This window comes from Xenopus laevis, chromosome 2L (assembly GCF_017654675.1).
Source record: "Xenopus laevis strain J_2021 chromosome 2L, Xenopus_laevis_v10.1, whole genome shotgun sequence".
NCBI lineage: Eukaryota > Metazoa > Chordata > Amphibia > Anura > Pipidae > Xenopus > Xenopus laevis.
In genome coordinates this window covers 96248988-96272107 of record NC_054373.1, presented here as the reverse complement: position 1 = coordinate 96272107, position 23120 = coordinate 96248988, and the positions used below count along the sequence as shown (strand labels likewise).

Genomic DNA, 23120 nt, shown 5'->3' with positions numbered 1-23120 from the left:
ATATATAGGAAGGTCGGTATTTTTTTCAAGAAAAGGTGGCAACCCTATCCCCACCACATACCTGTACTGTGGATATAAGTTAATTTGGAGTTGGGTATGTTAAAAAAAAATTATCTATCAATGTATGCTGCATCAGCAAATGAGAAAGTGAGGAGGAGCTGTCTGCCCGAATGATCAAAACAATGGAAATGCGACGCACTGTATATATAAAAAATCCATGTTCCGTGTGCACGTTTTTACAGGCACAAACAAGCAATCAACAACAATGCAGAACTCAAAATGCAATAAAATGAGTAAATATGCAATCAAACTGGAAGAATGCAATAAATGCATACAACAAATAACTACACATTACACAAAGGAAATTGAAAAAGGAAATTTGCCACGGATGTGTGATCATTTTTTTATTGGTTTGGGGTTTTTTTTTGTGATTTTTATTACATTGTACATTCACATTCAACTATTTAAAAGATCACTGACATTGATATTTTTTTAAAGAAATGGGAGAGAAGATGCTGTAAAGAACATATATTCATATTTACGCATTTTAAATTCATTATAATATTGTTTTCTGGGATCAAGTTATTCATTCGCGTCCTTCTGACACCTAAGATGCAAGTACGTTTCTAGTTTTACAACATCCAGTCAGTCATGAAAATAAGTATCCAAAATGTTCATATTGGGGTCTCCATATGCCATACACAGGTATAAAATCGGTTATTTGGAAACCTGTTATCCAGAAAGCTCTAGATTAAGGAAAGGCCATCTCCCATAGACTCCATTTTATCCAAATAATCCAAATTTTTCAAAATGATTTCATTTGTTTCTGTAATAATAAAACATTACCCAGCCTGTTGGGTTAATTTAATACTTTCATTATTTTCTAGTACAGGTGTGGGATCTATTATCTGGAAACCCATTATCCAGATAGCTCAGAATTATTTAAAGGCTCCCATAGATTCTATTTTTTCCAAATAATCCAAATTTGTAAAACATTATCTTGTTCCCTTTAATAATTATATTGTACCTTATACTTATCCAAACTAAGATATAATTAATCCTTATTGAAAGCAAAACCAGCTTATTGGGTTTATTTAATGTTTACTGTATATGATTTTCTAGCTGACTTTAGGTATAAAGATCCAAATTATAGAAAGATCCGTTATCCGGAAAACCCCAGGTCCCAAGCAGTCCCAAAGGTGAAATTACAAACATTCAGGCAGATATAGAAAGTTGAGGCTGCCATGAAAAAAAAAGCAATATATAGTTTTACTAAAGAGACTGAGAGTTCCATTAGAAAATGACCCACAAAAATCGGCTGGCGGTTTTTTTAAGTAAAGGGCAAAAATTGTCTTGTGCTGAAAGGGTTAGGGCTCTCGTCTCTGTTTCAAACACTTCTCCTGGTTTGCTGGTGATATCATTAATGGTGACAGCAAGGCCAGATTTTTTTCCCTTAAATTTGCACAGCCACATAGCACTAATTACTGAGTAGGCCTTTTTAGAATTGGTTTCCTATTCAGAAGTGACAAGTTAATTTGAGTGGGTTCCTGTGATCCCTTTGCCTGCGTGTGTTCATGTCTGCGCTATCTGTCTCACTGAAAGATCCTATCTATTTGCTCTTTTAAGGAGCCAGTAGAAAAGTGGTAATTTAACACTACCTGAAACCATCTTCCCAGACTTCCACCTTACTGTTACACCCTCAAGTCATCACCTCTCGACCCCAAAGGTCATGGGTCTAGTGTTTTTTTTATCCTGCCTGATTCTTTGGTCTCTGCCCACTTCCTCCACAACATTGGGGCCTTGTTATATAAGGAAATTGGAAACACTAACAGGCCTCTGTTTAAGGGCAAGAATCCTCCTGCAAGATAAGGTTTCCTTTGCTTTGAAATAGCTTCTGCACTTATAAATAGATACTCCACTAGGCCTGCAATGGCCAATATTCTTTTAGCATTTTCTGTATGTACAGGTAAGAGACCTGTTATCCAGATTGCTCAGGACTAGGGATTTTCTGGATAAACCCTAAATTGGGTTTCCATACCCTAAAGTCTACTTAAAATATATTTCAACATTAAGGGGCAGATTTATCAAGGGTCAAATTCCGAAGTAATGGGAGTTTTTTGAACTCCCATAACTTTGGATAAAAAAATTTAAGTTTTTAACTTCGGGTGAATAGGCTGTATTCGGATCGTTCAAAACGAAGTTTTTAGCACATTCGATCGAATTCGAAACAAAGTATTTGCTCCAAGAAACTTCAAGTCCACCAAATGACTCCAAATAGGTTCTAGAAGGTCACCTATAGGCTAAAACAGCAATTTAAGGCAGGTTTTAGATGGTGAATGGTTGAAGTTTTTAAGAGACAGTACATGATAAATTTCGATATTCGAATAGTCTGATTTTTTTCAAATTTGAATTGAATTTTGGCTTGAAATTCTAATTTTTTTACTTTGAATTTTCACTTCAACCCTTGATAAATCTGCCCCTAAATAAACCCAATAGGATTCCAATAAGGATTAATCATATCTTAGTTGGGATCAAGTACAAGGTACTGTTTTATTATTACAGAGAAAAAGGAAATCATTTTTAAACAAAATTTTATTTTATTTTTCATAATTCAAAGCTTTTGATCATGGGTATGCAGCTCAAATCTAGCAAATTTATATATAAGTGAATCGCATGCATATCTATATATATATATATATATATATATATATATATATATATATATATATATTTACTTAACTGGTCATTGTGACTTTGAGTAGCTATATATCGTATAAATAATGTTCAGAGGTTCTTGCAACAGTACAGGAAAACAACAACGTGGTGGAATTCTTAGGCCAGGGTATTTCTGCCAAGACAATTCCAATACCCCCTGTATCACATGTTATTGACAGGCAGATGCCATTGAAGTCAAAGGCATGAGGGACATTAATATCATTAGCCTTTGCTTTAGCATGTGATAACTTTTGAAGAAGCATCTCATGGACATGGGAGTACTCTTGTTTTACTCAGACAGGAAAGCCATACAAACCAGGTATTGTTTCAGACTTTATAATTGGTCAGTATAATATGGAATTAAGTAGAAGCACATGAAACATTTCAGTACCTCTCTACATCTGTATAATTAAGAACAGGGTCAGCAACAGTCCTTCCTCTCTTGGCAACCTTGGCACACTAGCGCAAGTAACAACCTTTCACCTTTGCCTGTAATTATATGTATGATCTGTGCACAATTAACCCTTTCCATGTTGCAAATTCTAGGTAAAATAATGGAACCTGGAAGTGTATTATCTGTTGCTGACAAGCTGGTACTCTGGTTCAGCTCCATAGATTTACAATTTGCAACTGATAGGGTTAAAGGGATCAACATCAACATAACATTCCTTGATTTACTGTATGTTACAAGGCTAACTTATAGTGTATACATATAATTACAGTGCCTGCAACATAGCAGATCTATATGCATGTATAAAACTTAAAATATGCTTAATGATATAAATTGTTTGTTTCTCAAAACATTTTTCAGAATGTTATCCCTATCAAGTGATAGTGGGTTCTCTGTCCCAATGGTATTTTTCTGATAAAAATCGCTAACCCTAAAACCCACTATATTTATGTCAAATCAGCAGCTTTTTTCGGCAGTTGTATGACAAAATGTTCTATGTGCATGAGTACAATTAAAAAAAAAAATTTTTTATTTTGTTATTTATAGTATAGGCCACAAAATGTATCCACAGCTTTAAACCTGTAAAGGGAAGCATATGCTCTTCTAATAAAAGATTAAAATGTTATCCCTCTCAAGCTTTAGCTGTTTTTTTGTCCCAATGGCATTGTATCTGATAAAATTAGAATCCAGGATTCCCATTGTTTCCTAAACTGCCAGATGATTAGAGCAGGAAGTTAGAGTATAGTATATAAATATTAGAAGCAATGCAAATGTAGAAACAATTTATATATACAATGAAGCAGATTAAACAAAATATAAAGAGTGCAAGCTGCCCTTTCAGCCTAGTCCCTGAATGACTGCCGTATGGAATTTCCTTTTCATTCTCACAGTGACAGTTGTCAATCCCATAAATACTGTTTTTTCTTTGCAACGTTTATTTTTAGAGACACATATTAACCATGCAAATTGTTCATCCTGCTGGCTGTTAGAGCAGTTTCCTGTTATTTTGTTATACATTGGGATGACATTACTAAAATAGTTTGGAAGACTGGATTTGGCTCAGTATTTCAGAAGGAAGTGCCGGAAAGCGCATACCTACGCAAGAAATGTTGTCTCAGCATCAACTTCACAGTGGTTTTGCTCTCCAGTTAAGGACATATTATTTTAGCCATTTGTTTTTTACATTTTATACAGCTTGGAAAATGGAGAGCAAAGGATAGGGAAGGATGTCAGGGGGAACATCCATCCGTATTGTATATTTTGTCAGCGTTTAGCAATACTGTAGGTTTTTAAAATTCAACTTACAACACATTAACTGGAGATCAATAAAAGTGAGATGTACTTTAATAAATGGAGTCCAGTTTGCGTTAAGGTTGCCATACACAGGCAAAGCTTCTTGTTTGGCATGCAGACTGAATCAGGTTATCTAATGGGGCCTACAGAGACCTGTTGTATGAGGTCTGCATAAACGGGTTGCTTCATTCCACATCCAGCTGCATTTTTAAACAATTGATATCAGGCTGATTTTTGTCCAGATGTCGGTTGGGTAGGTCAGTTGGTGGGCCCCATACTCAGGTCAAGCCAGCAACTTTAATCGTCAATTGTATGGCAATACGTTCTATTTGCATGAGTGCAATTAAAAAAAATTTATATTTTGTTATGTATAGTATAGGCCATGACTATGGAGGCCTTTGCCACAAACCTATGCTGGCTTATACCATATAAATAAATATATCGAATATATATTTATGAATATCAGCACTATAAAGGCATAACTGCAATAAAAAGAGGACTATATATTTATCATATTTCTATTGAAGTTCTTCCTCACCTTCTAGAAGGGTGTTACTGACTTTTAAATTAAGTTAAGGCCATTTGAACATATCCATCTTGTTTTACAGTTCAGTCATTTGCCACTGAGCATCATTGCTGTTAGTCCATGTGCATAGTCCCAGGCAAATTGTTTGACCACTATCTGGTTCTTTTTAAATAGAGCTGACAGTTAAAAAATAAAATCCTATCTGACCAAGGATCCCCCATTGTCAGGGCACACAGGTAGATTCAGGAAGATTAGTCGCCCAGCGACAAATCTCCTCTTCTTCGGGGCGACTAATCTCCCCGAACTGCCTCCCCTTCCTTCCCGCCAGCCTAAATGTAAATCACAGGCCGGATGGCACTCTGAGCGACTTCGGAAAATGAATCGTTCCGAGTGCCATCCCACTGGCGATTTACATTTCACCCGGTGGTGAGACAGTTCGGGGAGATTAGTCGCCCTGAAGAAGAGGAGATTGTCACCAGGCGACTAATTTCCCCGAATCTACCTGTGTGCCCTGACCCTGAGGGATCCTTGGTCAGATAGGATTTTCTTTCTGAACTGTTAGCTCTATTTAAAAAGAACCAGATTGTGGTCAAACAATTTGCTTGGGACTATGCACATTGACCAACAGCAATGATGCTCAGTGGCAAATGATTCAACTGTAAAACAAGATGGATGTGTTCATATGGCCTAAACTTAAAAGTTAGTAACACCCTTATAGAAGGTGAGGAAGAACTTCAATGTTTGGGACATTGGCCACTAGCTGAAAGGATGTAGCTGAAGCCAAATTGCACAATATCCAAGTAATGAATACAGAATGCATCAGTTTCACCAAAACAGGTGCACATTATTAGCAGATCATTACATAGTAGCCCGAGGGTCCAACTTTAAAGAAACCTGCTCTACTTTGCTCTTAACAGTTCTAAAGAGTGGAAACACAGCATGCCACGATCATTAGAACTCTTAAGATCAAGAATTGTTGATGCTCATGTGACTAGAATGGTTTACATAGCATATTCAACTACATTTATATACAGGTAGAGTTTAAAATAGACATACAACATCTCTGGTAGCTACTGGGAAGATGAATATGATCACACAGTCCTTCTCCTCAATTTTAATTTGATATTTGCTGATTTAATTTCCTCTAATCCATGGCATAGCCACTCAGTAGGTTCTACTTTGTAAGTATTCTTGGTAGAATACCAAAACATGGGGATTATGTATCAGTCACAAAGGTATGTAGCTTTTGCACCTTCACAACAATGTACAGTTGCTCTTTATCTGAATGCAATTTGTAATTCTTTTTAATCAGTGGATCCCTGTTGTTTCCTGCAGGCAAGCATTCTGAATTGCACAGTTGAAAATGCACTGAAAACCTTACATGTGGCTATAGATTCATGAAACATTTTATCTAAACCTCTTTCCTATAAGGCATGGGGGAAACTGGTGAGTGGGTTGTAGCTAGCTTCCATTCTAGCACTGGGTGCTTTTTTTATTTCCAGCACTGACTGTGACTGGCGGGTTTACCCCTTCTTGCAAAAGCAAAGAATTCAGACACTCTCTTTTTCAGTTTGTATTCATCCCCTTTCATACTGTAACAATTACAACTAATGTTTGGTTATTGACTGCACATTGTAAGCGAAGCTGGTGTCAATCCTCATTTCAGTCTTTCATAGTCTTGGAAATGTTACCTTGAGCACCAGCAATTACATTTTAGGCTTTATTGGGAAGGCTCTACATAATTTTGTGTAATAATAATTAGCAATATAATTTACAAAAACTTTATTATTCTGCCCCTTTAATACCCATATTCTTACTTCTAAAAGCACCTTTAGTTTAGGGCTCTTTGGTTAGCAATAAAGTTATTGTTATGCTCATTGCTTTTTTTAATACTGGCTTTTGAATTCAATTTACTAATTTATTTGACTAGAATCCTTAGTTTTTTCCTAAAGGAATGGCACAATTCATGAAATCAAGGTATATGAATACAAATCGTTACAAGCAAAATTCATTATGGCCTATAGTTAAACAAAGTTGTAAAGTCTAGACAACGAAGGACAAAGAAGAAAAAAACAAAGAGCAACAAGATTAGGTGATAATAAGGTGGGAAGAACACATAAAACTGATTTGTAGCATATGTTTGTAAGAGTGAATGCAACTCTAAGTGTTGCAGAACACAAAGCTAATTAAGAAATAAGATTTGTAAAAGACTTATTAAGCAAGTTTAAGCTGTCTACGCAGACACCCCTTCACAGCTGGGGCTTTGGCAAAGTGTCATTCCTGCTGTTTAGCGCGTTGACCTTGTTGCCTATGATTTACTAACTGTTTTACAAACATTTCCTCACTCTGTGAGGTTTGATATATTCCTCTGCCTAATTTGAAGGGGTCCGTTAGTCTCAGAACCCAAGCAGGCCAATCTCACTTTTGTTTACAGCTTTTCCGGAAAATTTCACAGAGGCACGTAAAGCCTCCTCTCCCCATGTTTTATTTTTAAATCAACACTCTTCAGAGTTTATTTGTACAGATATGAAATTCCGACGCAAGGTATTGCTCCACATCCAAGTGGATATGGGCTCCTTGTCTAAAAATAAGATGAGGGTCGTGTGAACTAGATGAGGAAAGTGAAAATATTTCTCTGTGCCACTTCAGAGGTTTGTTAGTTTTCTAGGAGTCTGGATTTTCCCAAACACTTTTTCCCACGTCAGTACATATCATAGGGCATCAAACAAGATGTCGCTGAGAAAATTCGTTTTTATACCCTGAAATAATGAAGTGCGTCAAGCAATTTGTGAATAAAAACCCACCATTAATTGTAAGGGAAATAATGTAGAAAATTTTGAGTTAAACCTCATCCTTACATATGTCAAATAGACATGTGTATATATATACAAGATTATATAACCTTTCTCACTGCATAGTACAGCAAATGAGAAAGCAAAATATTGACCTAAACCTGGTTTAGATAAATGCTGTGCTGAATTGGTTCACTTAATGTTCTATCTGATATTTCTACTGTACATATGGTGGTGATTTAAAATAGGAATAGACTATTCCCATTTTAAAAAATCAGAACTTAGAATGGTATATGCATTATAAACCAAGGCAATTTGTTGTGTGTGTGTGTGTGTGTGTGTGTATATATATATATATATATATATATATATATATATATATATATATATATATATATATATATATATATATATATATATATTTATTTATTTATTTATTTAAATATTAAGTTAGTATGTAAGGCATATGTAGATGACTGCTTATGTGCAAGAAATAATATTGTAATGGGTCTTACTAGTGTGTTGGCCACATAAGAGCCACTAAAACTGCTTTAGTGTGCCTCAAGGAAAAAAATGCCAGAATTCTGAATTTTACTGGCTCTGTGCAATAGTGTCAGAAGATTTGCAACATGATCATCTTTAATGGATTAGATCTTCTATAGATTAATAGCAGAAAGCAAAAGAGATGGAGACCTGAGAAAATTAATATCAATACTAAGTTGTGTACTTGCTTGTTCTGAGCAGATTTGTTGTTGTTTGTTCCTATGTGATTAACTGTTTTCCTCAGACTTCCAAAATATACCTGTATGGGAAGAGAACCACTCTTGCCACTTCTCTAGGTATTTTTTTCCCCTTGTACATCACCTCCCTTATAGTGATGGGTGAATTTGTCCCATTTCGAAAAATTTCAAAACGCCGCCTGCATCTCGTCCAAAAAAATGGATGCCAACGAATTTTTGCTGCAGTTTCTCTAATTTATTCGCTGCAAATTCACCCCTGGCGAATAAATTCGCCCATCACTACTCCCTTATGCTATTGTGCAAATGGTAACCAGGTAAGAGAGGGGGACCCTCTCCCCTCAGTTCCCCCCACACAGCACAGAGATATTTTTATTCTCTGCCAGCCAACACGTAAGCTTTATAAAGTGGCTGTGCAGCATGTCCTTTACTACAAAGGGTTCTACCTGACATGTATAAGTACTTCTTTTCTGATTGAAATTATGTATTGTCTTCCATGGACCTCAAAGTCACCAGGGTAGGCATTTTGGTGCCCCTGGTAAATTGTCTCCAAACCTTACAGAAGCAGCCCAAGGAAAAGTTCTCTGGCAAGAGGCTGTGTGTATTTTATGTATCATTTTGTAGTGATTGCTTCAAAAATTTGCATTGCTTAAAGAATAAGACATGCTGTCCCATGCTCACTGTTTCAGTAGAAAATAATATGATATAAATAGTCTCTGTTGGAAATAATCATGAAATGAGAAAACACCTGTCCATAAACTCAATTCAGAATATAAAATGTTTACTTTAAAATGTGGCATTAGTCTTCCTAAAGATCAGTGGATGTTTATTACCTTAAATTTCATATAATTGATGGCACAGAGTTCTTTGTTCCAAATCCAAAATTGGTCTGTGTCACCATCGTTCAATGCATTTTCTCTCAAGATAATCATTTTAATAAAATGCAATTATCAGAGTAATTAACTACTTTGGCTGTTTGACTGCTCTTCTGTGTCCTCTTTTCACAGAGGCCAATAAGTCAGGGGATCAATATGTCATTGGTGCAGGACAAAGAGTGGAGAGCTTCAAGAAAAATATAGAAAAATTTCACGGGTTTTTCGTGAATGGTTTAAAGTCTTTCCAATCAAGGGTGTGTTTTAGTCCAAGAGGGCTTCATCCTGAATGTCAAAGGCAGTGTAAAATGTATTTCTAAAAAGTGTTTTGTATGGTTTGTACCCGTTATTGAAATGGTTTGACAGCTTGAAGGACCATTGTCCTTTGAGTAACTTCTTGGGGCTTTCTTTGTGCTGAGTGACCAAAAGGCGACATAGAAGACTGAGCTGCTATTGTTCTTGTGCGATGCTGTAAAATCTGATTTGAAATTAGGACCCGAGGGCAATCTTTTCATTAGTCTGTTTTTATTCTCTGGCAGCATTTTAATCAGTTCGAAGTTCAAAATGGCTGCCGAGCATAATGCCCCTCTGTGTATGAGAATTGTTGGTAGACAGTGGGGGCTGCTTGTCGGAATTCATCGATAGATCTTAGTCTTGTGTCTGATATTATGTGTTTTCTTGCTTCCTGAGTTGTGACTGAAGTTTCTTTCCACTCTGAGCCAGATCTCCATTCAAAACAATGTATATTTCTATGGTGATTTTGATTTCAAATGTTACGATGTGAAGCTGAGTACTATCACTGTCTTCCTGCCAACATTTTTGTGAGGACGTCTATTCAACAAGTTGTTTTGTGAGGATCTCCACAAAGAAACATCAGTGCATTCAATGAAGTTAGCGTAAGCTAGGAGCATAGATTAATGCTACAACAGAGATACATATATATCACACAAAGCAATCAATGATTTCAAGTGGTGGAGACTGTTGCTAGGTAAAATGGCCTCACAATGCTACAGTGTTGAACCCATCAAGTTGTTGCTCCTCCCTGTCGTACTTCACGCATACAGAGATAACAATTCTCTAGTTCTCTAATAATGATCATTCTATGAGACTGTAGGGCAAGGTGACATATTGGCTCATGGTAGTTGCAAGTTTCATCTTGAAAGCATTTTCCTGAATGACCTAGATTAGTGACAGTGATTCATTTTAGCAATTCATTAGGGGATTCAAAGCCATTAACCGTCATACAATAGTGTAAAACAGTGTATTATAATGCAAATTTATGGAAACCACATTATAAAAGCACACAATATTTGTTTAATAAAAGCTGTTAGCCAGACTGATGTCTATCTTGCATGATACCATTTATGCTCATGATATCAACCTTGCAGAAACCTATAATTACAGGTGTTAATTACAATTGCTGTCAGAAATGTGGGCAGTACGTTATTCATTCAAAGCCTATAAGTAAATGAGCTGTTTATGTCTATGGGTTGCATTTACTCTATATATGTTCTATAACAACTAAAATGTAGAATATTCTGCAGATGCTGCTAATAATATATGATGCATCTGTAACATATGTAAAAGATGTTGCATACTACTTGCACTAATTATGTAACTAATTATGTACTAATATAAAACCTTGCTCCATTGGTCAAATGTTATACAGGTATAGGATCCCTTATCCGGAAACCCGATATCCAGAAAGCTCCGAATTAAGGAATGGCATGTCTCCCATAGACTCCATTTTATCCAAATAATCCAAATTTTTAAAAATGATTTCCTTTTTCTCTGTAATAATAAAACAGTAGCTTGTACTTGATCCCAACTAAGATATAATTAATCCTTATTGGAAGCAAAACCAGCCTATTGGCTTTATTTAATGTTTAAATGAATTTCTAGTAGACTTAAGGCATGAAGACCCAAATTACAGAAAGACCCGTTATCCGGAAAACCCCAGGTCCCGAGCATTCTGGATAACAGGTCCCATACCTGTACCACTGTATTTATCCAGGGCCTCATTTAAGGAACGACTGCAAATGTTTTTATACCCACAAAGTAGCATTTACTTCAGAATTTCAGTGGGTCATCAATACTGACCCAAAGTTGTGGCACTACCTATATCCCCTGTATTTGTACTGGAATGGTACCACTTCTGGTGCATGGTGTTATTTTAGCATCTGATTGACTAGGCATAAGTGATGAGCAAAGTTTTTTTGGCCAGGTATTGATTTGTGGCAAGATTCAGCATTTCACCATAGGCAAATAACTTCACCAATGGACCCCACAGACCACAATGTATTTTGTTTACATTTCGTGAATTTTTGCAGTTTCATGAATTTTTGGATGAAACAACAGATTCGCTCACCACTACCGGGCATAAGTCAGTTGTGCCTATTGACACCCGCTAAAGCAAACCTAGAATTCCCCTCACATACAGGCTGGAGTTAGTCTCAGGGTTCCCTGGTATCTATTACTTTCAAAGGTGTATACTCATACTATCAGTTATTATACTGTATGTTTTATTCCATTGTAGTGCTGGGCGAATAAATTTGCCTGGCGCGAATTCGCTGCAAATTTCCGTGTTTAGCCGCCAGCGAATAAATTCGCAAAACTCCAGCGAAAATTCGCTGGTGTCAAAAAATGTTGGGTGCGCTGTGCGTCAACACTATTCGGACGCCCATTGACTTTAACGCCGGCATCAAAATTTAAGCGGGCATCAATTTTTGAGTTTCACAAATTTTTCGCTGTTTCTGGAGAAATTCGCCCATCACTATTCCATTGTAATAAATGTCAACTTGAGGTGATCAGTATTAACTTTTACGTGAAAGTGTCTATTTCTGTTGATTAGAAATAAAAAATGAAATCAAATCTAGTGTGAAGTGGATGAATGCTATTAATAGGCACTGTACATTTAGTAGTACAAAATATGATGAGCGGAGAGTGCCTTGCTTTTTCCATTTCCCTATTTTAGTATATCAATCATTCTAAGTCCCTATCACATTGACACACACTATGGGAGCCAATATCAGGAGCCACTAGTGTTTTTGAAGGACAGCAGAAGATTGTCTACTATTTATATTTATTGATTTATACAGTTACATGTTGTTTATAATTACCTAAATATCAGTGACGATGAATTGTCTGAGGATTGTAAGAAATGTGTCTTGTCCGTCTAACTTATTTTCAGTTTGAATCCCTTCTAAAGAACTCGTTGTACTTCAATGAAATAGAAAGACATACATACATTTATTTATGCACTAGCATTGATGTCCAAAACTCCCCAAGTCCAAAGGTCAGCCATTTTCTTTTTCTCAAAATACAGGGCCCTCTGTCTTCCTTTTCCTTCTTTCTTAAGCCTTGCCATAAAGTCGTGTGATGTATTTTTAACTACATTTTCGAAATCAACATCTATGAATAACTTTTTTTTTTCTTATGGCTACTCATGGTGGGAAAGTGTTCAGACAAAACGGGAGCTCAGCAAGAGGTTAATAAAGTCTGCAGCTTCTCATCGCAAGCTTTTCATTCACATCGAAATGTAGCTGTGTGGGTGTGAACAGAATGTGGGAAATTGTTTTCATTGAAAGATCGGAATATTTTGCATGGAAGTGAAAAGACACAAATAATAATTTCTGTAAAGCAGGGAAATGGAATACGCAACGCATTTTCCACTCACACTGAGACACCATTGTTACAACCCGTTTGTAGGGTACTGAAGAAATATTCTAAACTTGACAGATTTGTATCCTAAACCTTTGTTCCTCCAACACATACACTATAGTTTATATAGCATTGCCTACTTAACCCCTTCACTACTGGAGAAGTTTTGTTCTTTAGTCTTGAGTCTAATTCTGGTTATGGCGTAGAGTTCCCAACTGTGCAGTAATGTAAACAGAAGCCCTTTGTGTAAACTTTGGTTTTAGCAGGGCTACACGTTGTGCTGTGCATTAACGTCTGTGCACATCATTGGGTGCCCTAAACAGCCTTAAGATGGCCAGAGATGGGCAGAAGTTGGTGTCCAACAGGCTGTATTTTAGTGCAATAAAGCCACACATCTGGGTTACCAAACACAAGTGATTCAGCACTGTGAAGAAGAATATTTGAATCAGCCAATGTCTCAATACATGTGAGGGGCAGTGTGGGGCTCAGTTTTCATTGGGGTCATCACTGAAGATAGGTCTAATTAGTAGTCATGCATTTCAGTAAGGAATCAATTGCATTGGATCATTGATCCGCACATGCTGTAAACTGCTAGTCTCCAACCAGTGGCTCATAAGCAACATGCTGCTCACCAACCCTTGGATGTTGCTTCCAGTGGCCTCAATTCCTTCAGATTTATGTAGGCTGCCAATCAACATTGGGCTACCAAAATAACCAATCCTATCCTTTATTTTGCCCCCAGTAACTTTTTTCATGCTTGTGCTGCTCCCCAAATCTGGTAAAAAAGTTTGAGGACCCCTGCTGTAAACCATTAAACAAACAATATAAGATAATACAGAAAAGTAGACTTGTGAGCAATATCATATTATCATGTAAGGTGTACAAACATTTATCTACAATAATATTTGTTGCCCTGAAAGATTCACCCAATTCAGTATAACTATGGTTTCAATAGGATAGTATTGTTTTGGATAGGATAGTAGTGGATGGTTTTCTGCTGGCTTTCTCTGCCATTGGTGACACTTCAACCAATGCTCCTGTCTCGCTGGATTTCCAAAGTCACTTGGGGGCTGATTCACTAAGGGTCGAATATCGAGGGTTAATTAACCCTCGCTATTCGACTGGGAATTGAAATCCTTTCGGCTTCAAATATCGAAGTCGAAGGATTTAGCGCAAATAGTGCGATCGTACGATCGAAGGATTATTCCTTCGATCGAACGATTAAATCCTTCAAATCGAACGATTCGAAGGATTTAAATCCAACGATCGAAGGAATATCCTTTGATCAAAAAAAGTTAGCCAAGCCTATGGGGACCTTCCCCATAGGCTAACATTGACTTCGGTAGCTTTTAGATGGCGAACTAGGGGGTCTAAGTTTTTTTTAAAGAGACAGTACTTCGACTATCGAATGGTCGAATAGTCAAACGATTTTTAGTTCGAATCCTTCGATTCGAAGTCGTAGTCGAAGGTCGAAGTAGCCCAAAAAAAACTTCGAAATTCAAAGTTTTTTTACTTCGAATCCTTCACTCGAAGTTAGTGATTCGGCCCCTTGGTGTTTCATTAGAGTAAAAGCTGTACAAATCATAGCCTAAGTGCTGTACAAGCATTTCCACTTATGCAAGCCTGTTGGTGTAATAACATGTGCTACACCTTAACTGATGTCTATTGATATATTTGCTGTTGAAATGTTTGTTTAGTGAAAGTAGAGAATCCTGCCCTATTGAATATGAACTTAATGCTCTATTTAAAGTAAATGGAAACCACAATCAAGACCATAAACAGTCTAATATATAATATAGTAAGTAGCCAGATACTTCCCATGGGTCCATAAGCATGCAACAAGTTTTTGAAAAGTCAGGCACTAAGTATAACCTTTTTATTGTCGGACAAGGGTTCCATTTCTTATTGTTGTGTGGAGGAGAAATGTTATAATAAAAATGGCTAAGGAAGGCTTTTCTTTGTCCATTGCGAGAGGTAAGTTAAAGAAAGCTGGTGACGTATGATAAACCCTCTTTCCCACATAGATGTTGGCAAGTTACTAAAGATAGTAGAATATAATGTAAAATAGCTCAGATAAATAGCCAGCCTTATTTCTAAGTAAATATACACAGGCATTACAAGTTATCTTTTTACAGTATAAGGGTTCCCAAGCAGCCTTACAGAAGAATCAAAATCCATCCTTTTTAGGAAGTTGTATAGCTAAACTTCACTGTAATTATCTCACAATTATTAAAACATTCTCAATGACTTTCCTAGCCACTGAGTCTGCTTCCTGTAATCCTTTTGCTCCCCTCCCCACCGTTTCGATATCCACAGCTACAACTAAGTTACAACCAAAATTTTTCCCACTTGAACATTTGAGTAATGTGTGGCTATTCTCATAGTTCTTACTCTTGGATGAACTTTTACTAGAATTTCTCTCTTTAGGCAGCAGGATCCAAGGAACAGTAACTTGGCAGCCATAAAAGTGGAATATCTATATCAACACTACTAGTATGTGCTCATACTAGTAGTGTTGGACTGGAGGGGTCTGGGGCCCACTGGGGCTACATCCTCAGAGGCCTGCACACCCTGACCTGGGCCCATGCCCCAGCTGCAACCCTCGCATGTACCTTATTTTCTCTCCTAACAGCTGCAATCGGGGCCAGGTGGGGGGGTCAGCACACAGGGCTTCAGATGGGGAATGGCTCTGGGTCTTTGGGGCCCACTGGGTTTTCTCCTGGTGTCCTTCTAGCCCAGTCCAACTCTGCATACTAGGAGCAAGCACCTTTAAAACCTGAACATCAGGTTTCCTCTGAAGATTGAGCTATACATTTTAGATTTGCAATTAACTACAAGTATCTTTATAGCAGGGCATCCCATGTAAGGTTTGAGGGAGTTAGGGGCTCTTTTACTTTGTCTCAGTGGGCAAACTTATTCAGACCACTTTTGCTATTAAAGCTCACAAACTTGCCCAGAATATGTGTGGTCAAATGTATGAGAGTTTGAGACTTCAGAATTGATGCCAATAAGAGTGCAACATACTCTAAGCAGTGGCAATAGGCTCATATTTGTTTATGAATAGCACTGCACAACTGCCCTGGTTTGTATACATTCTGAGATACTGGGAGGGTAGATTTATCAAAGAGTGAAGTTAGATATCTTCCTAATCGGCAGAGTGAAATACCGCCTCTCTCCATTCATTTCTATGGGATTTTTAAAGGCGTATTTATCAAATGGTGAACTTTCACTATCACCCTTTGATAAATACGCCTTTAAAAATCCCATAGAAATGAATGGAGAGAGGCGGTATTTCACTCTGTGGACTGTGGAGATCTCTAACTTCACCCTTTAATAAATCTACCCCATAATTTCACCTATGTCAACTGATAATACAGCTGCTGCTGTCTCTGCTTTATAATGTGGGAGGGATAGGTCAGAAATTACCTGTTATATCACAATAGGCTTGAATGAGTTCTGAGCTTTACATTTACCCTAATTCCAAAACTTGCCAAATGAGATCATTTCTATCTATCATGGATTGCAGAAATCAAGTAAGTCACAGTTTAGCTATTTAACTCTTTAAGTCCCAAACCCTTTTATACACCAGCCCTGCACAACTATTTGTAGAACAGTAGTATGGTGTTATCCATTACTGCAGCCTAGATACCCAATGTGAGTAACACTTTAATTTCCAGGAAAATTCCCTTGTCAGTTCTCTTATACTCCTGTACCTTAAGCTTTGTTTGGTAAGGGGTTTGTGTATATAACTAGAAGTGACCAACCAGAGCCCCAATGCTGTATAGTGCTTCTACAGACAACTGAGTGTCCCACAGGGGCTTAACTACACTTGAAGTAGCCCCCTCGGCTGCAGAGGGGTCCAGGAGGTATAGGGGTCCCCATGAGGCCCCCTAATGAGCAATTTCAAAATATTGGTAAAACAGGACAAAATATGCTGGGGACCCTGAAATTAATTTGCTGTGGGCAACATCTAGGTATGCCACTGGTGTGCCCCATACACATTCAGCATTGGTGCTGTGGTTACGATCCTGCCAAAATGTATTCCTATTGCAGAAATAAGCTCTGCATTTACCAGACATTCAAAGCAGTCACATATAGCAATGCACCCTATTTTGAAAGGCCAGTAGATACATAGCCTTGATGAAATGGAGATGGCTGACAGAACAGCAGAACTTGTCTCTGGCCATATGAGCCTTGCATGGGTTAACATTCCATAGCACTCATAGCGCTCTGCTTATCAAATAATGATATTTTACTTCTGCATATATTAGCAATGCACTTTTCCTATGTGCTGTACTTATAGAGATTGAAGATATGATATCAAAGCACTTTATTTAATATTTTATTGACTGTCTGCATGCCCTATGCTGACCTGCCCAAAATCCAAAGTTCCTCTCTCTCTGGAGATGTAATGTCAGTTCCGATTAAACAGCAGAGCGTGAACTTTCCCTTCATATTTCCTGTGAATAAACTACATCCCAGCAGGCAGACACTCAGCGTCAATACATTTCTGGGCTGTACAGGTTGGAAGTTTAGAGAAAGAGATATGAATGGATTTTAAGCGGTGGATGGAGAAAAAAGTGTTCTCATATAAATATGTTTTTATATGTTTATGCATTTACTGTATATTCTGAAAATAGGGTTTTTTATGGGGAAAGCCTTATATGCAATATGTTTTAGCTACTATTGACTTCAACATTTAAACAACTTTGATATTTAACTGCATTAGAAAAGAAGACAATTATGTTTGAACAATACTGTAAAATTGATGCAAATTTAATTTGCTGATTTGGTTTTATACACTTGAAGACACAGTTCATTAGTGAGAAGCGTTAAATATTTAATGCAATATATTATTCTTCTGCCAATTTTTCCCTCAGCTGTACCAATCTTGCTAGCTAATTCAAGTTGGAGGCGTAACGCGTAGTCAGCCAACCCGTGCCTATCCTTTCACTAAAGTGCCAGATCTTCAGAACATGATGTACCGTCAACATAGAGAACTGCATAAAACCGGAACACTGAAAAGATATTCAGGACATGTGGTTTGGATTCAGGTATAACTGGAACACGGATTTCAACCATTGTCAGAGCAGATCAAGGGCTGTTTAATGTATGTTGATATATATTAGTTGCTATGGCACACTAAATACTTATAAGCCATCTTAACTGAATAAACTCTTCAGGTCCATTTTTGCAGCTTTAACTTGGATTATTTTCTTCTTCTGAATCAATCATACAGGCTGATACATTAGATAGCTTTAAGAAGGGGTTGGATGGCTTTTTAGAAAGTGAGGGGATACAGGGTTATGAAAGAATTGAATACTGCAGACAAATGAATTAATGTTCCAGATGCAAGTGCAAGAGCACTAAGGGGCACAATATTGCCTTTAACAAGCACTTTGCTGAGAATTAAAAATCCATCACAGGGTGCAGAGTACAGCACTGGTAAATGCAAGATGGCTCTGTACTTAGGTACAAGTACAAGTCTGGGTCCATCCTCTATTTGTGCATCTTAATGGTGTGTACATTAATGGATTAGTTGTGGGTGGCAGAGGGGATGCCTGTGATCCTTCCCACTACCTACCCCTCTTGAATAGTTATAGAGGAAGTGCAAGGTGCTCACCACAGGACATGGTGCAAAGTGAGGAAAACGTGGTTCTTTTCATGTGTGTTTTGCACTTTCAAACCTGCCATGGGTTTAATAAAGGATTGTGAGTGATCTAATTGGTGGAACACTGGCCAAGACCTAGGCATGAGGGAAAGTTACTAGTGGCTAAGAGGACAGGAAGAAAGTGGAGACCTCGGAAATCAGGGATCATCACTTTCCTTTGTAGATTTGTCAACTTTTTTTGTTTTTTTAAAGATGATCTTTATTGATTTTGTAAACATAAAATTAAGTAAGAGAGAAGAAAGTGAGGAAAGATAGAGAGAGAGATCGATAGAAGGGTGGGGTATAAGGTGTATCTTACAATAGAGAACCTGGTTAGGAGTTTTCGTTACTTCTAGGTCATGTGCCAGCAGTACCGGTTTGTGTTTCTGTAAGCCACCTATCCCAGATTTTTTTGAATTTGTCTGGACATTCACGCGTTAAATATGTCAATTTGTGGCTCGGAAGAATGTCATTGACAATTTTTATCCAGAATGCTAAGGTAGGAGGTTCCAGGGCTTTCCATGAAAGCAAAATAGCTTTCTTTGCATAGTGTAGAAGTTTCTGTAGACGCAACCTGTCACTGGATGAAAGGGTGAGTCCCTCAAGATGCCCCAAAAGACAGAATGCTGATGTCTGTATAGCTGGGAGCATTAAAGCATCAATAAACAAGATTTGTCAACTTTAAAAGAAAAATATAAATTCAATTGACTTCTTTTTGGAAACTTTTATACTGAGATAAAAATCTAACCGTATGAAGAAAGTACATTTGCTTATTCGTGGCCTGGATAAAAAGGTCTTAAATTAATTAAATGATGAAAACGAATGCTGTTTAGTCAGTAAACGGTTAAGTTGACTGTTTTGAATCAGAGGAACAGGTATCTTTACTTTAGCTAGGAAAGAGCAAGAAAGTGTAGCGACCATTGAAAACCATTCTAGAACCAAAGGGTTAACTTCATTTTACATTGCATGGAACTGGATAGCATCTCTACTCCTCCCTTTTCTTCACAATATGGCCCATTCATAAAATGTGGTATGCTAGTAGCTCAAGCGCCAAACTGAATCCATTGCATTCTTCTTCTGCCTGGCTGTCCTACTTTGTCCTACCTTATCTTCAAGTGCTGACAGAGACACAGGCAGTGGCTTCTACATCTCCCTTGACTACTCTACAGTGTTATGTGGGATTACACAGCACCATGTGAGAAATAGCATTCAGTTCTTCACAAAGGCTGTCAAGTAAATAAAATTAAAGTAAATTATAAGATGACATTTTAATGACACTTAAGCAGACAATTCGGCTCATGTCATAGGAAGAAGAAAATAAAACAGGCGATTAAATTTCATGTATTAAAGATATTCCCTTTCCTATCATTTTTTTCACTGCTCAGTAGCCCTATAAATGTATTTATTTGCCTTTTTCTCTGTTAACTCCCACCTCCTCTATTTGCTATCAAACTCCCTCTATTTCTTATTTATGATATCAATCTATGATATAGGCTACTTTTAAAACAAAGGCATACTTGGCATATTTTCTTAGGGAAAATCTGTGGCAGGAAAAGCCAGAAATGACCTGTATTGCTTCCAGGTGCAGTAACCTATAGCAACCAATCAGTAGGCAGCATTTACAGGTCACCTGTTTAAAAGCAAACACCTTATTGGATGCTACGGGTTATTGCTCCTGGGCAAACATGGTGTCTTTTATGGTGGTAAAAACATAAATGTCATAATTTTTGGGTAATAGTTGGGTAATGTGTACCATAAACCCATAGGCAATTACATATAATAGAAAGGGAGTTTATTTTTTCACTTCACCCACATGCCATTGCTTTTAAGAACCAAATCAGATATATTGTATATACAGTTAACTTGCTTATAAACGCAATTATTTTGGTGTAGTAGAAATTCAATAGTGTCTCAACATTATTGTTTATCTTTTAAATCCCATGCTTGTGTCTTTTTAAAACATTCACAGCCACCCATAGCCTTCTAAATGGCTGTTGTCCACAAGCATGTGAAATTCTAGCTTCTCCCTCTAAGCAGCCAATGGGAGATTAGTGGCTCTAAAGCCTCTTTAGAATCTACCAAAATTATATATGGTGCATACAGTGTGTCTTGAATCAGTTGCAGTAGAACAATTACTAAGGATGCACCAAATCCACTGTTTTAGAATTCGGTCGAATGCCAAACTAAATCTGAACCCTAATTTGCATATGTTAATTAGGGAAAAGAGAACGGCATGAGCAGCTCGTGGTTAAAATTAATTAAAAAAATGTTTGATGAAAAGTCACTTGATTTTTTGTATTCGGATTTTGTTGGGCCAGGCACTTGGATTAAGCCGAATCGGAATCCTGCTGAAAAAGGCAGAAACCTGTACCAAATCCTGGATCTGGTGCATCCCTAACAATTACATTATATTTTTGTTGTTGTGCCTTTATAAAGAATCTACTTTGTCTGTATGAAACAATGAGCTTGGTGTCTTGCTATTGAATGCCAGGCACCAACAAGGTGTTATGCTATTGTAGTGCTGTATTTATTCCTCCCAGACGACAGAGCATACCTCTGTATTAGCAGTGCTATTTATGCTCCGTTTAATAAGGTTTGGGCATATACTGTCTACATAACTCAGACCATCTGATCCCATGAACAATGCATTCTTGAAGCACTTTTGGTCATAAAGTCAAGTTAGACAGAGATAGGTTGAAGAGACTTGATCTGATTAGGACTGAAAGGGCTGAAATTAGAAATAAGGATCAAAATGAAATTAATATTTGTGGATTTATTTCTCTAACAATTACTGGGCAGTGATTAGCATGATTGCATTACATCATCTACTGACAGTTTTGCTGTTTGTCAGAAAGGGTTTTTTCCCCCTCAATCCCATAGCCCCAAAGGCCCCACTTTGCCGATTTGTTACATGTTTTTAGTATTCACAAAATGAATAACATGTGACCCTCCTGGTGTGATTGTACTACATCTCTCAGCACTCGCCTGACATATCAATATTGATGGGAGTTTCGGGGAGTTTTTGTTCAGTAACAGTTGGAGTGCTCACCATCGCTGAAATTCAAGCTTAGACCCCACCTTCTTACAAAGAGTAGTGCATTACGCCAATGTGTGAGACATTATCCAGATATACTATATACCTTATGAATAGTAAAGGCCAGGGATTTTTACATTTTGTGTGGGAACGAATTCTTAATTAGGTTCTCAATATTTATGTCAAGATATATAGATGTCTCCAAATAACAGACATGACAAGAGCAAGATCTTTCTGTAATTTGGATCATCACACCTTAAAGGAAAACTATACCCCCCAAACAATGTAGGTCTCTATAAAAAGATATTGCATAAAACAGCTCATATGTAAAATCCTACTTCATGTAAATAAACCATTTTCATAATAATATACTTTTCTAGTAGTATGTGCCATTGGGTAATCATAAATAGAAAATTGCCATTTTAAAAAACAAGGGCCGCCCCCTGGGATCGTAGGATTTACTGTACTGTATGTTAGGTCACATGAGCCAATTAACAGACAGAGTTGTATCTTTTGCTTCCTCACTTCTTCCTGTTACAGTTAGAGTTGTAGTATTTCTGGACAGGTGATCTCTGAGGCAGCACAGAGACCATCAAGGCAAAAGATGTAAAAGGGCAATATTTACTTAAATATATATTCCAGTTTGGTAAGATTCTTTAATATGCCACTTAATATGATATGAACTATCTGTTGCTTAAGTGTTCATTTTGGGGGTATAGTTTTCCTTTAAGTCTACTAGAAATTTTTTTGCCTCTAATAAGGATTAATTATATCTTAGTTTGGATCAAGTACAAGCTACTGTTTTATTATTACAGGAAATCATTTTTTTAAATTTTAGCTATTTGGATAGAATGGAGTCTATGCAAGATGACCTTCCCTTAATTCAGAGCTTTCTGGATATTGGATTTCCGGATAACATATCCCATACCTGTTCAGCATTTTATAGAGGAAAACGTGAGCATTGCTATATATTCAGGTTGCTGTTGCTAGATTGCAAGGAATGTATGTTTCTATGCAACACCTTTTTAGCTGCCCTTTCTATGGCTTCATGCTGAGCATATAGCCTAATAGAACTAATCCTGAACATAGCAATAAGCAGGCTTGTGGTATCACATTCTGTTAATGTTTCTAGTTCCACTCTCTACCTTTGGCCGTGTGCCGATGCACTTTGAGAACATTTTGGTCAAAGGTCATGCAGTTCAGAATGAAGCTCCCATCTATTGAGCTGCCCATGCTGTTCTTTTCTAGCCAGCTCTGGGAGCCTATGAAAATTTGATGAAGAAATTAGGTTGTTGCTCGTCTTGCACCTCCTTGCTCATAGTATTGACAGTACCACTGAACTGCTTCAGGCAGATAGCATCTCCGTGATCACTGTGCTATCTCAGCTCTC

The 23120-nt window shown here is 37.3% G+C and overlaps 1 protein-coding gene across 7 annotated transcripts in view; it reads left to right on the top strand.

The window, feature by feature from the left end:
* The window catches only part of bcas3.L (breast carcinoma amplified sequence 3 L homeolog), a 603015-nt gene that overhangs the window by 395181 nt on the left and 184714 nt on the right, over positions 1 to 23120 (top strand). Inside the window, exon 25 of one of the 7 annotated variants that reach the window (XM_041582227.1) lies at positions 17927 to 18239. The exons of the other annotated variants lie outside the window; for them this stretch is intronic. Within the exon in view, the coding sequence (XP_041438161.1) occupies positions 17927 to 17973 (47 nt within the window). The 3' untranslated portion in view covers positions 17974 to 18239. Of the gene's footprint in view, positions 1 to 17926; positions 18240 to 23120 lie in introns of those variants that run through there. 7 annotated transcript variants of the gene reach the window in all.